Here is a 15,743-nt window from a genome sequence, read left to right on the forward strand (position 1 = left end):
AATGAAATGGGGGATGGAATACAGCCCAATCAGACTTACCCCAGGCCAGTATGAGGAAACGAAGGGAATGGAATACAGCCCAATCAGACTTACCCCAGGCCAGTCTGAGGAAATGAAATGGGGGATGGAATATACAGCCCAATCAGATTTACCCCAGGCCAGTAGGAGGAAACGAAGGGAATGGAATACAGCCCAATTAGACTTACCCCAGGCTAGTATGGGGAAACGAAGGGGGACGGAACATTGCCCAATCAGACTTACCCCAGGCTAGTATGGGGAAACGAAGGGGGATGGAACATTGCCCAATCAGACTTACCCCAGGCCAGTATGAGGAAACGAAGGGGGATGGAATACAGCACTACTATACCAATCGTCAGAGCTATCACAGCTAGCATGGACAGCCAGGGCACAGTCCAGTTAAATGTACTGAAACACATAAAGTGACATTATAAATCTGTAGTGTCACGGGGAATCATTACAGTAAAAATTTGATACATCACACAAATTTAGATTGAACAGAATAATTATCTTTCAGCTCCTTTGGCATAAAGATTTTTTTTCATTTCAACAAATTTTATTTTTTTGATAACAAATGGATTGGACAACAGACAAGCCTATATATAAGTCCTCTCCAAAGATTGCCTTTTGTATCTATATACAAAGCATAACAAACTACAAATATCACAGTAATATGACCTACTTTTTGACCCGTTCTCCTAAGGATGCGGCCATGTCCATGCCTTGTTGGACTTGCAGACAGACCTCCTGTATCGCATGTAACTTCTCCTTAAAACTCTTCTTCTCCTCCTACAAAAGGGGACAGAACTCTGGGTAAATTATCTAAGTAGGTACGCGGACATCAGGAGCACAATTGTAGACCAAAACAAAATCATGTCTTCAAAGATAAATACTTCCAGAAATGTTAATAAAGTATATCACATAACATAACATTTTCATTTAGTGACAGGAAATAGGCAGCGAGATATTATTTTTTCACGTACAACACAAAGAAAATAGGTTCATATCACTAACAGCATGCAGTGCATTCATTTGTTATATTGGATGTAATGGTTAGAACAGCTCATATTGGTGTAAAATGTATTTTAATTTTTTGTTTATTTCATATTCAACAAATAAAAAAAACACCTTTTAACTGAAAAAAAATGATTTTTTTCCAGATTGACAAGATCGTAAACAAATAATTTCATATTACTTGATACAGTAAACACAATGTATGCTATTTCAGAAGTTTTATTTGTTGTCTTGCTATTGCGAGCGTAAAATGGAGCAAGCACTTATTCTACACATTATACTCAAAAAGAAGTAACATCTGTATAATAAGAATGAAAGAATATTAAAAATATCTAGAAATTTTGTTCGGAAAAATCAAAGAAAATGAAAAATGAAAATGATATGTGGTATATAAAATTTCAATAATTCTTAAGTATCACCAATTTCAAATGTTTTATTACTTCATAAAAATTTTGAAATAACGCAGCTATTTATGAGGAAAATCAACATTTAGTTAATGTCACAATGAGGAGATGTCCACTAAGGTTAACTATTGATGCCAATGGGAAATTTATGCATGTTAAACCTGGATTCATATAAAAAAAAAAAAAATGAAAAACTTATATCTTTACCTCAGCCATAAAATGTTACTTAAACAAGTTACAAAAACAATATAGATAATACTTTTGTTGATCAACACACTAAGAAATGTCACTCTATATCAAAACATAGATACGCTGCTCAGGTTTCATCTGATATTGCAGGTTTTTTTTAACAAACAATTTGTATATATTTACCATGTTAAATAAACAATATCTATACAATTATTTTCAGATCCTACACATATTGTCCATAACACCAGGAGCTAAACCTTTTGTGCCAACCGATAAAGCACAAGGTTCTAAAGCTACCAATCAATCCCGATCTGGTGGCCAACTGAAGCCGATATTAAAGGAAATGGTCATATCAACAAAAACGTTTTCTATATATCTGGTGTATCTGTACCCAACGCCTTGGATGGTGTCTTATTCCGTCTTCACGTATTGCAGAGTTATCTTCTCTTGTGAACAGGTATTGATTGTTACGTCATTGGTTTGTTTGAGAAAATTACGTCATTTTCTCAAAAATTTATGACCTTACTCTCACAAACCAATGACGTAACAATCAATACCTGCTCACAAGAGAAGATAACTCTGCAATACGAAAAGACACAAGATCACGAGCAAATCAGGATAAGGATCAGTATTAGTTTGGTATGCTAGACTGGCTATAGAACCATACACTACTCAATGTTCACCAATACTTATATTAACACACTGTAAAGGGAGATTTGTGAGGATTATACAATATTTTAAATCTTATCAGCGATCAGTGGGAGAAAACAAGGTTTTCTAAGCCCTAGTGACATATATCATCATAATTCTGAGCCCAATGTGTTTGAACAACATTTTTTGTAGGTTTGTATAAATATAAAAGATTTATTGTCCTGAAGGAAAATTTCTCTGAAAAAATATTCTTGTTCAAACAACCTATAATGTAACTTTCTAAAATTATCTTTAACCTTTTCAAAGGGCATGCAATATTTTCAGCATTCGAACATATTTAATTCCTGTGTGTCAAAAGCAAAAAAGTGAATCAAGAAGAAAAGTTGGACACTGGTACAGAGTATAGAAGTGTATACACATTAGGATTATCTCCCTTTCTGTGCCATGGTGGTTTTTTTTACTTCAAAAGCCAGGTTCTTATGGCCTTTATGGTAAGGGGATGGGATGCTTGTACAGAAAAGGGGTATGCTTATAAGGACACTTAGATGAATATAGTTTGACCATTTTCAAAAATCCTGAAATGAACTTCATGTAATACCATACACTGTATAAAGGACACTAAGCTAATTTTAAACAACCGTCAACCAATTACGTTTTTACACCATTTGTAGTTTTCATGAATGTGTATAGAAGTATACAATAAGTTATCATGCAGGGCTGGAATGTATTTGACCTTGACTGTAAGTGAGATTCAAGGTCATAAAAGATATCTGCAAGAGAACTCGATCAATTCCAGTACCGGTAACCTGCAGCTCCTTTATACCTTCAAACTCCTTGACCTTTAATACCTTACGTTATTGTAGATAAAAAGGAAACAGCCATATACTCCCTTAATACAAATAGATATACTCTTATTGACATTAGGAAAAGAAATTTGTTGAGAGATAAAAAGTCATTAAATACTTAAACAATTAGAAACAAAACTTATACCAGATGGATAATTTTATATAAAATGTATATATATATATACATATAAAAATGAATACTTTTTTCCCATAAAACATGCTATTGTAGATTTTTCATTATGTGGAGGTTTACCTTATCCTGCTTTTTGGCCTGGAGCAGACAAAATGTTGTTTAAGATCATATATAAACCACTAGCAATGCTAGTAACTTTTTGCCAATTATCAAGGTTAAGTTTCTTATGTAAAACAATTTTACACAATACATTTTATTTCCATTTATTTCTTAGTATTATTTTTACTTCCAACTTAGAACTGTTTTAATATCTTCGTCAACTTATCAATTATGAAAATAGAAAATAATTAGAGTATGTAACAAATACACAAATGATTTTTTTTCTGAATATAAAAATATAAAATCAACTAAGGAACACACAAAGAGATTAAGATACTAATTGTGATAGTGGATCCCTCACCTGTGTACATATACAGAAAAAAATGCATTTTTTTTTTTTTAAAGTCATGATGGATGTGAGGAGTGACATTTCCACACATGTAGACAATACAGATTTCATAAAACAGAGGAAAAGATATCTGATAAAATGTTTGATACAATTATAAACATTTACAATTATAGCAGGACTAGGAAAAACTCTTAGTTTACACAATTTAGGTGACAGCTCTTCATTGGGACGTGTCATTATTAATAGAAATTGATGAATTCACACATGTTTAAGGTGTAACAGTTAAGGAATTCATGAATTTTAATGTCGAAGATTATCTGAGAGAGACAAGGAAAGTATTGGAGGATCTGGGCTAGGCCCCGGACTTCCCACAGGTATATTGACTTACAGATATATATTGATACTTTCCTAGTTAGCCTCTATTGTTTCAGCAACATTTGTGTGTGCCATTTTAAGGATCTCTGTCCTAGTGCTCTGTGGTTTTTCGTAAATACACTACAGTCACCTCCCCCTCAATTGAGTTTGGATATAACTGTAGCACAGTTGGTCCAGAACACTAATGTTGACCAGGTTATGTTTAATCACATACAGCGACTTTATAACAATTTGAGGTCCTTGGTTCGAATCCTGGTCATGCTCATGTTCCACACTCTGAACACCGTTATTGATAATCTTTTTTGTTTAATTCATCTCTATTATTTTTTTCATAAAAGTCCCACAAGGTATACTTTTTTTCAGAAATGATTTATTAAACTTATAATAATGCCGGAAAAAATAATTTTCAAAAGGTTCAGATTTTGGTAGCGGGACAAGTACCTTAAGGTAATAGGATTGTGTCACCATTTCTCAGTAGAATTTCTTCAAATTTTGTAGTTATATTGCTTTAAAGTAAAGAAAATTTTCTGCCACAAAGAAAATATAGGTTGTCAGAATTTTAAGGATTTTAAATGGAAATTTATGTAAAAAGGAGTGAATTTTGAAAAAAAATGAAAGACACAATATTTAAAAAAAATAATGTCAATAAAAATGATACTGACATATATTAGTATTGCATTAATGTATATCAATTTAATAAATGTTGAAATTGTGTAAAATTAATTCTCTATACAAATATAAAAATTGACATTTTATAATAAAACCATATACACATAGTAATTGCAGGTAAGAGTTATCGTTCTTGAAAAACTTCACAGTAGTGAAATAGGTAGCCGGGTTCCTGAAGTACAGAAAAATGGACACATGTGACTCATTGATAAAAAAAACACCTGAATTAATGCCTGGATTGCTTTGAAATACTTTAATATTGAGAGAACACACTGTTCTGTCAATAATAAACATACAATATTCATCAGTTTAATATTAAACATTAGAATTTGCGGAAATTGGGATACTGTCTCCCTACATTGGATTTTCAACTAGGGATGTACTTCCTGTTTCCGTTTATCAATACACTCCAATGACCTTAAAGCCATTTTCCCACTACTGACTGGCACATACACTGGTTTGTACAGTAATATGTTAAATTGATATCATCATTTAACAGCATTTGGCTTTGTTTTCAGTTAAAAAACAAAGATGAATTAAATTAGAATAAGAAAATAAAACATGAAAAGCATAAATATATAGACATATGACAGTAGAATTAAATACAAACATTAAACTGTAAAAACACAAGTGTACAGTTATTGAAAATACTTTAAAGGATGTTCCCTGGTCCTATTTGTGTGCCAGCTGTAGAAAACATGGAGGGTTGGTATGGAATATAATACACACATATGTATGTTCTGGGTATGCAACAGACACTTGTGCGAGGGTCAAGTATGTAATACACACCTGTATGTGTATCAGGTATGTAATACACACCTGTTTGTGTGTCAGGTATGTTAAACACACCTGTTTGTGTGTCAGGTATGGTATAAACACCTGTATGTGTGTCAGGTATGATATAAACACCTGTATGTGTTAGGTATGGTATAAATACATGTATGTGTGTCAGGTATGGTATAAATACCTGTATGTGTGTCAGGTATGTAATACACACCTGTATGTGTGTCAGGTATGTTATAAACACCTGTATGTGTTAGGTATGGTATAAATACATGTATGTGTGTCACCTTTGAATTGGAACAGTTCAAATGTGTCAGGTATGGTATAAACACCTGTATGTATGAGGTATGGTATAAACACCTGTATGTGTGTCAGGTATATGTAATAAACACCTGTATGTGTGTCAGGTATTGTATAAACACCTGTATGTATGAGGTATGATATAAACACCTGTATGTGTGTCAGGTATGGTATAAACACATGTAGATGTTATGTACATGTATTGAGTACACACACCTATATGAGATCAAGTAGAGAGTAAACACCTGTAGATGTTATGTACATGTATTGAGTACACACCTATATGAGATCCAGTAGAGAGTAAACACCTGTATGTGTGCCATGTTAGGTACATGTATTGGGTACACACCTATATGAGATCCAGTAGAGAGTAAACGCCTATATGTGTGCCAGGTATGGTATAAACACCTGTAGATGTTAGGTACATGTATTGGGTACACACCTGTATGAGATCAAGTAGAGAGTAAACATCTGTATGTGTATCAGGTATGGTATAAACACCTGAATATGTTAGGTACATGTATTGGGTACACACCTATATGAGATCCAGTTGAGAGTAAACACATGTATGTGTGCCAGGTATGGTATAAACACCTGTATGTATTAGGTACATGTATTGGGTACACACCTATATGATATCCAGTAGAGAGTAAACACCTGTATGTGTGCCAGGTATGGTATAAACACCTGTATGTGTGTCAGGTATGGTATAAAAACCTGTAGATGTTAGGTACATGTATTGAGTACACACCTATATGAGATCAAGTAGAAAGTAAAAACCTGTATGAGTATCAGACAAAAGGATTACAAACATGTATAAATAAACATGGAAGGAAGGAGGGCAGGGTTAGCTGGTCTAGGCAAGCAAGGTAAAACAGCTTAAAAAACGTGCAAATCACTCAATAAAAGTGCCAGAGTGTCCGGGAACTACGGAACAAAGCATTACCTTTTTCTGTTGTGCAAAATGAAAAACAAAAACATATTCAGGTATACAACAATGTCGATGTCAGAGGAGATAACAACGAACCAACAATAGTACATATAGCATTCTGTCATTCCTTTGGGTTGTTCATGCTTAAATAACGAGATTCAATCTCGTGGAATTAATTTTGTGGAGGCTATCTTTACAACAGAGCGGTACCATCGTAGCAATGTACCAGTACATACCGTGTACAGTAGACATTGTAACGAACAATTAATGGAAAAACCAAGTTGACTCATTCACCCCTGAAATTTCATAATGAACTATTCCAACCTTTGAATTGGAACAGTTCAAATGTGTCTTCAGGGGTGAATGAGATAATATATCTATCCAAAGAAAGAGTTAAGCCTCCACAAAATTTCAGTTACACTTAGAAGATGCAGGTTTAAATAAACAGGTTGCATTGGATAGGAGCATTCTAACTAAACTCTGGAAACATTTAAAACAAAGTATCTGAAGACTTTTCACATAAATGGAAAGGTTTTAAGCTGGCCGGTGCTGACATATAAACACCACTCTTAACAGGGATTCTTGTCTGATTGGCTGTTAATACGAACACAATGAAATCAGGCCTTTTTAAATGCTTGATTTTACTAGCATCCAATCAAATCCAAACATTTGTGGAATTTTCACTGTAAACCAGATTTAGCAAATAACCAATCAAAATGGTTTGCACACGCTTGGTATGGCTTTTAGGCATCACACCAGACCATTCACTTGTAATTACTGATTTGTTGCCAGCTTTACTGAGTCGCTTAGAAAACCAACGGCGTACTTTACTTGTTGAAAATATTTCCAACTGCAATAAAAGGGACAATAATCTATGCACTGTTAACCATTAATAATCTTTGTTCTGTAAATCGTCAAAGTTTCATGACTGTGCCGCAAAAATCTTCCCGTTTTTCACAATGGTTTTTGATTTCTGGACAGGATATACAAAATCATAGATAACAAATATCAAGTTGAGCTTCATTAATCCAGCCACCCCTGATCCAGTTGTCCAAATATCCAGCCAGTGTTTGGCAAATATATATTGATTGATCTTAATGTTTTACACAGATTTGATTGTCAAGTAATCCCTCTGTCTAACAATATAATCCAGCAATATTCAATTGCTGGGATATGAAGGTTGCTAGATTATCAAGAACTTGCAGTGTAGCATTTCTTCAAATGAACATGAACAGTTGCAAGATATGATGATTGAATTTACAGTGTCATAAAACATTTGTGATATAAAATAACCTAGTCAGAATTGCTGTGTTAAGGCTAGGTAGAGCTGCCATTGTTATCATTATATTGATGTGCCATGCTAATACGGTTCATTGTAAGTACCTTTTAGACATTTATAGATGTGAAAATTTGAAAGGTTGGGAAGCATGTTGCTAATGTATCAAAACAAACATTCAAATAGGTTTATAAGTAAAAGCTGAATATATATTTCCTAAACAATATTGTTGACCCATTGTTCAACATTCCTCAAGAGCAATTAATACTGTCAGGAAGACCAGATGCACACTGTATAGAAATGATACTGACTCACTGACAAAAACCGAATATTTGAATTTTATTGGCTACTGTTTGCATTTTTAAGTAGATATATTGATGCAACACATTTTATTTAGGAAGGCCCATAGTAATCAGGTAAGTACCTGTAAGTAACAACCTCCCAAGGATATAAGTACACTGGTGGCAGAACCAGCTTAAAGTACAAATATCTCCTAGCTGTAATCAAAACCCTGGTTCTCACCTCAAACAACCTCTCTGATTGGTCATTATCACAAAGAACTTCTCTGATTGGCTAATACTAAAGACTAACAGCCTTGATTGGTTAATACTAATGACCAATTTGTTTTGTTCCATAACTAAAACGTTATTCCATAAATATGCTCATGTCTATACTCAGCTGTAAATGAGTATGTGGTTGGGGCAGTGCTAGAATTGTTGAATGCTAGCTGTGAGCGCCAAAATGGCAGCCCCGGCTGTATGCTCCCCAGGGAGTTGAGAAAGATATTGGCTGGTTGCAAAGGCCCTATAACCACGGATAATAATTTGTGAACCGCTTTGAGACGACCTACAAATTAGGTTGTGATAAAGCGGTATATAAGAACATCAAATTATTATTATTATGTCCTATATTCTGTGTATGAACTCACATGATATTGCCTGTTGTGACATCAGAAAATGATATTATGATGTCCCAGTGGAGACAATTGAAATGGAGCCAATTACACATGGTGGAATATCGCACTTCAACAACGACATGGAAAGATACAACATCTAGTGCCTAATTCAATCGACTCACAGACTGACCAATCATACTGACAATAACCTATGACAGTTGTAAACAAGTCCCTGATTGGTCCTTAAAACTAACAACCACCAACTATATTATACAGCCTATGATTGGCTCTAACTATTGACAACAATGAACTATACAGCTGGGGTTGATATTATCTGGGAGATAGTATTTTCTCACCTTATCTTTGTCATCGTCATCATCTTCATCCTCCGAGTCCACATACGCCTGTATAGGAAAAACAGCTTTGTTAAATAATCCATTTTGATGAAATTTGTGTTATGTTGGGTTTTTTTTGGGTTTTTTTGAAGATTTTTTAACAGTTCATAATACATTTACAATTCATTTTTCCATACACATACACACACTTATTCCATTTCTAGTCATTAGCAAAAATTCAACACTATATTAAAATACATGAAAAAAAAAAAGTTCTTTGTAGTTAAAAGTGTAACTGCAGCATATAAATGTGATATGTACTGTTTTTAAGAAAGAAAAGAATGAGAGATAGAAGAATTAAAGGAAGAATAGGATCAACATAGAGAAAGAGAACTTGAATTATGAGAGGGAGAAGGGGTTCATGCTGACATGACAAAGGACTTTGATGTATTTAATAAAAGAAATAAATCAATCTAAACTTGAATTCATGAGTAAAGTCTCTCATTATTGTTATTTTTATTATAATATTATATTAATATTAATATTGGCAGGGACTTTGACCAGTTTTTGTATCAACTATATATCCATATACACATATTTGTAAACATTTGTAGAGTATAGATAACAATCACTATAGAAGATATAACAATATGGCATTGATAGTAAATCATACCAATTAAGATTCACCCAACTTGAGACTGAATCATAGTATGTGATTCTGAACCTTTTAAGGCAAAGTACATCACATTCCAGACATAGATTCTTGTATAAAAAGTAAAATGTAGAAAAATAACCTGAGCAAATTTTCAATAAGGAACAATGCTACTAAGACATTACAAGTCATAATAGCAGGACATACCAAGTTTTGTTGAGAGCAAAATCAGAAGATCTCTAGCCAAGATTATAAACCGTTCAATTAAAATTTAGAGACACAAGGCATCATTAGAGATACAAATAATTCAACAATGAAGTCACTGAGTGCTGATGAAATCTAACATAAATAGTAATCGTGACCTTGTCCTTAAGCACCCTGGAATATGAACTCGTTCAAGGTATTCCCATAATTGACCAATTACATGAAGTTTGATCAAAATCTCTTTAAAAAGTTTATTGAAAACATTCTTCGACTCTGAAGAAAAAGAAAAAAAACCTTCATATCATAACACAGTCTACCAAATTTCAAAGAGATCAGTAACCAATATTAACTGAGAATGGAAGATCCAAGATCCTTAAGTAAGACTGAAGCAACGCGATAACAAAGGGCAATAACTCTTACAGAAAAACACAACTTCCTATCATATTCATAAAGTTTACCAAGTTAAGATATCAGATATGTATACAATAGAAGAAGTGATCACCAGGCAAACATGTATATGCTATGGACAGAAATGGTAATCACATATCTCATATAATTTTGAAAAGAGAATGAAACATCTAAGAATTTCTGTATTTCATGTAGAGACCAATAATCTTTCCCATTTTTTCCATTCATTCTTTAAGATGGTGAGATAATTTTCCCCTTTACCAGTAGCTATGTATTTTTGAGTGTGATATGTTTCTTTAAAACAGTTTTTCAAAGCTGATAAAGACAGGCTCTTTTCCTGGCATCTTGTACGTGTTATACAAATATTGCTTCATAACTAAAATAGTTAAGTTATCAAGATTGTTTTTTCCCTCATAAAACCAAACCTAAAAGACTCTTTGTTGAAGGTAAAGGGAATGAATAATATTAAAATTTGTCAAAAACAACTGTACTTTTTCACATTCCCATAATGCATGAACTATTGTTTCATTCTCAGTATAACAACGACTGCAGAATGGACTATAGACTAGGCCTATTTTATAAAGATATGAATTTGTACTTAGAATATATTGATTTATTCTAAGTTGAAGCCATTGTAATTTTGTATTTTTACAAATTTTGAATGGTGTTAAGTATATTTTCCTCAATATTGTTTTCATCAAAATCAAACATTGCTTCCCATTCCTTTTTCCCAGTAGATGTTGTGATTTTGACACAGACATTTTTACCCACCGTTTCAGTGAAAGCGGGGGATAAAAAAGTCAACACTTTGTTAATATATTCCCAACTAACAGAGTCAAAAGCAAAATCAATTATTAAAAGAATACCCGGAATTTCATTTTCTTCTGCATACTGCATGATACAGTATCATAAATTAACCTTGTATTTCCCCGATATATCTCCCCGTTATGAAACCTGTCTGATCACTGTTTATTAATTTGTCCAAAACTCTTTTTAATCTACTTGTATTGACCCTGAAGCTATCTTATATATTACATTAAGTAGAGTGATGGGTCTCCAGTTTCTTAGAAATTCCCGGGGTTTATCTCCCTTTGATAAACATGTAACAATTCCCTGTCTTTGAGTTACTGAAAATTCACCCTTCATAAATCCAAAATTAATTGATCTTACAATGAAATTACCTAACTTTCCCCAAAAACATTAAAAAAATCTGCATTAAAACCGTCTGACCCCGGACTTTTATCATTTTTCATATATTTTAAGGTCTTTGAGGCTTCATCCATAGAAATGTTACCCTCCAGAGAACAGGATTCTGACTGATTTAATTTGGGAACATCATTAGTAACACTATTTAAAACTAGAAATATGTCAGAATGACATGGAGTCACCCCATCATTCTGTATGATCATTTTCCAATAAATCATTGACCAAGCTACAACAGATATATTTCCACCTGTCAATCAAAATGGTAAACAATGACCAGGTGTAAATACATACATGCTGTTCAGGTAGCCATGCCAACACATGGAATTAATAAGAAAGCATGTCGCAAATATAACGTTAGCGTTGACTGACACCACAAATACGGGGAGATTTGTGCGCCGACAGTCACGCAAATATTAACGGTAGTCGTTGGTCAGACATAAAATATCTAAATCAGTCAATAGCAATTTATAATACGACAGTTTACCTCTTCAGGAACCTCAAAGGTGCCTGATTCATACTCGGAACATCTTTAGGTTATATGAAATTCCAATGGGAAATTTGGAACACCTTTAGGATTTTTGCTATTCCTTTTTAAAAAGGAAATCAATATCTGAGTTATCCAAGAGCTTGAAATTAGCGCCTGGTATATTCCAACAGAAGCAAGACACTTAACAGCCCAAGACAACAGAGGTCAAAATCTGGGACTGAAACCGAAATTAATAGTCCCCACTGGGGTTCCTCCAGGGGTGACTAAAAACATCTAGATTTACATCCTCAATTTTACTTTCTCTTGATGAAATTTTTACTGACCTTTGAACGTTGAACAATCTGAAAGTTAGCATTAGACTTAAATATAACTTCTGTTGATAAGTTTTGATATAACAATCCAAACAGAGTATCTTCCTTTAGTTAACTATGTAAGCCAGAGTCATAAGCTTTTAAAACAGGTGATACAAATTCAAGTGAGTACATTTATTCTCTTGAATTTCATTCTAACAGGACGAACTTCCAGAAATGATCCGTTTTTGCCAATTGATGACGACCATGCATTATCATATGCCATGCACAGTATATTTATGACAATGTAGTTTCTGAAAACACACAATCAAAACTTATTGCGTGGAGAACAATACAATAACTAGATTATTAACTAAACTTATCAAAACATCCTTTTTAATAAACTTAAAGTCAATGATGATTTTGATGTCCTTGCCATTTAATTGTGATGTCATAAATGGCCTCTATACAACTGTAACTTATTGTCTCTTTCAGCATCACCATTCTTGGCTAATGAAAAAGTAGAATTCTTGTACAAAGCCTAATAGATAAATATTCATTTCATCTTGAAACTTCAGTGATAGTGACAATGGAGACAGATAAATCATAATTATTAGTCACCTGCTCCCTTGAAGACTTATAAGCAAATACTTTGAGAAGATTAACACTTTCACCCCTGGGGACATTTGAACTCTTCCAATTCAAAGGTTGGAATAGTTCATAAGGACATTTCAGGGGTGAATGAGTTAAGCTAATGTATGTTGCTGGGTTTGAGTATGCCTTCATCAATATACTTACATCCTCGATGTTGGCGTTGGCGGCAAAGGCTCCTGTGACAGACACTATGATGAAGTTTTTGAGGAAGATGATCAACAGTGTGATGGGAAGCATGTACAGCTCAAAGCACCAAACAATCACAAGGTAGGCCTGTAATGTCAAAGGTCAAAGGTTACAGTAAACAAACTAGTAGTCACAAGGTAGGCCTGTAATGTCAAAGGTCAAAGTAAACAAACTGGTCACACGATAGGCCTGTAATGTCATAGGTCAAAGTAAACAAACTGGTCACAAGATAGGCCTGTAATGTCATAGGTCAAAGGTTACAGTAAACAAACTAGTCACAAGGTACGCCTGTAATGTCAAAGGTCAAAGGTTACAGTAAACAAACTAGTAGTCACAAGGTAGGCCTGTAATGTCAAAGGTCAAAGGTTACAGCAAACAAAATAGTAGTCACAAGGTAGGCCTGTAATGTCAAAGGTCAAAGGTTACAGTAAACAAACTAGTAGTCACAAGATAGGCCTGTAATGTCAAAGGTCAAACTAAACAAGTCACAAGATATAGGCCTGTAATGTCAAATGTCAAAGGTTACAGTAAACACACTTGTCACAAGATAGATCACCAAGTAAGTCTGCAATGTCAAAGGTCAATTTAAATTAATCACACGTAGGCTTTCGATGTCAACATCAACAAAATAATCAAAAGGCAGTCTTTTCAATGTTGAAAGTCAATGTCAACAAGGTCAACAAACTCAAACTATTAGAATATTTCAGGCTCTTGTAAGGTCAAACGTTACAACCAATAAACTAAACACCATGAAAGGTAGCAAGGCCAAAGGTCAAAGGCAACAAACTAATCGCAAGGCAGGGCCGCAATGTCAAAGGTCAAGATCACTAATTGATCAAGAGTGAAAGAGGCAAGGTAAAAGCATGATCTTATCAAAAAGAGCAAACACAATAATAACTGCATAATTTAACTATTTTTTACTGTTATCATTAATCGAAGTAATTAAAATAATTCAAAGATGTACATTTTCTTCACTTTTTAAGTTGCAATTTCTGTAGCTAATATATTAAAGTGGTCAATGTATCAATGTTGTTTGTGCATTCACAAAGTAAATACGATATAGAATAGTCATGTAACTTATTCTAAAGGCAGATAAATACTCTGTTACAACAAAAATGATGGTCCTTTTACTCACAATAAAGGCAGATATACTCCGTGCTCGCGACTCCCAGTCAAAGCAGCTCTGGATAAACTTGCCTCCTTCAATAAAAGAGCTGGCTATCTGGGACACACGGTCGATGTTCCTTTTCATCACCTATAGTCAACATTTCATAGTTTACTTCAGACATACAGTATACTAAAACTTAGTCTGAACGATCAACAAATCAATATTTACTATACACATCTGACATGGACAAGGGAGGTAACCCTTTTGTTCTTACAATCATCAGTGATATGACAATGGTCACATGGTGTTTTCTATTTTAATGTAAGCATTAATTATCCTGTTTAGGGTACAGAAACAGAGTTTACATTGAATACCAAGTCATTCTCCCAATGATTATCATTTTATTCCGTCAATACACCCATGTGGTATATTCTTTGTATGGACTGGTGTAATATGACCCGTTGTGATATCAGACAATGATAACAGAATAATGTCACAGACTTCTGATCATATTATGATGTCACATTGGACAAAATAGATACGGAGCCAAGAGGGAGTGAGATATCAGACTTCAACAATGACCTGGAAAAGTTATTGAAGTTTATTTTAGTGATTTAGTGATTTTATGTGATCAAACAAATTCCATTTGATGCAAGGTTTATAAGGCCAAATAAAATTAATTACTTGGTTCTAAGGCCAATTTTTTTCAAAATAGATGCGGCAGGGCAGTATTTTTTTTTTCATTTTACATGGCAAAAACGAGACGAGGGCGATTTTTTCTTTATTGTGTAGTTTTTAAAACGTTCATTGTGGACATTACCTTGTCTTTTTATAGCGAGCGCAGCGAGCTCTTTTTGTATCATATGCGTGGCATATATATAGTTCAAGCAAAAATCTATATATAGTAACACAAAGTTTCTTTTTACATGTTATTTAATCAGTTTTGTCTCTTCTATTTAATTTAAAACAACGAAACTTACAAAAAATGACAAACATCAAGCATTCCATTAAGTCTCCTTAATGCATATTATATATATGTGAGGGTGTGTGTGTATGTGTGTTATGGACTGTGGTCTGAGTGTACAAACATATATATGATTTGCTAAGAAAGTGTTTTATAAGTTTTCAAATGTCATCAAATAATGTTTCTTTTTCTTTCTTATAATTATAACTTGGTTGAATGTTCTAGCCTATATGTTTGTAAGTGTATATGAGTGTGTCTTGTTGAGCAATGTATTAAATGTATGCTTTCTGTCCATCTATACCGGTTAAGAGAAGACTT

At 33.7% G+C, this 15,743-nt stretch overlaps 1 protein-coding gene across 12 annotated transcripts in view; it reads right to left on the reverse strand.

Moving 5' to 3' along the window:
* Positions 1-15,743, reverse strand: part of LOC110467055 (multiple C2 and transmembrane domain-containing protein 1-like) — a 220,571-nt gene that overhangs the window by 4,136 nt on the left and 200,692 nt on the right. For 7 of the 12 annotated variants that reach the window (XM_021523932.1, XM_021523933.1, XM_021523934.1 and 4 more), the window contains 8 exons: positions 14,489-14,608; positions 13,312-13,440; positions 12,547-12,564; positions 9,288-9,335; positions 6,776-6,781; positions 3,375-3,392; positions 701-807; positions 317-426 (listed from right to left, as the gene is read on the reverse strand). In XM_021523932.1, coding sequence (XP_021379607.1) covers positions 317-426; positions 701-807; positions 3,375-3,392; positions 6,776-6,781; positions 9,288-9,335; positions 12,547-12,564; positions 13,312-13,440; positions 14,489-14,608 — 556 coding nt within the window. The remainder of the gene's footprint in view (positions 1-316; positions 427-700; positions 808-3,374; positions 3,393-6,775; positions 6,782-9,287; positions 9,336-12,546; positions 12,565-13,311; positions 13,441-14,488; positions 14,609-15,743) is intronic. The other 5 variants (XM_021523928.1, XM_021523926.1, XM_021523930.1 and 2 more) reach the window with 5 other exon arrangements.

The sequence above is a fragment of the Mizuhopecten yessoensis genome, unplaced genomic scaffold (assembly GCF_002113885.1).
Source record: "Mizuhopecten yessoensis strain PY_sf001 unplaced genomic scaffold, ASM211388v2 scaffold11155, whole genome shotgun sequence".
In the NCBI taxonomy this organism is placed as follows: domain Eukaryota; kingdom Metazoa; phylum Mollusca; class Bivalvia; order Pectinida; family Pectinidae; genus Mizuhopecten; species Mizuhopecten yessoensis.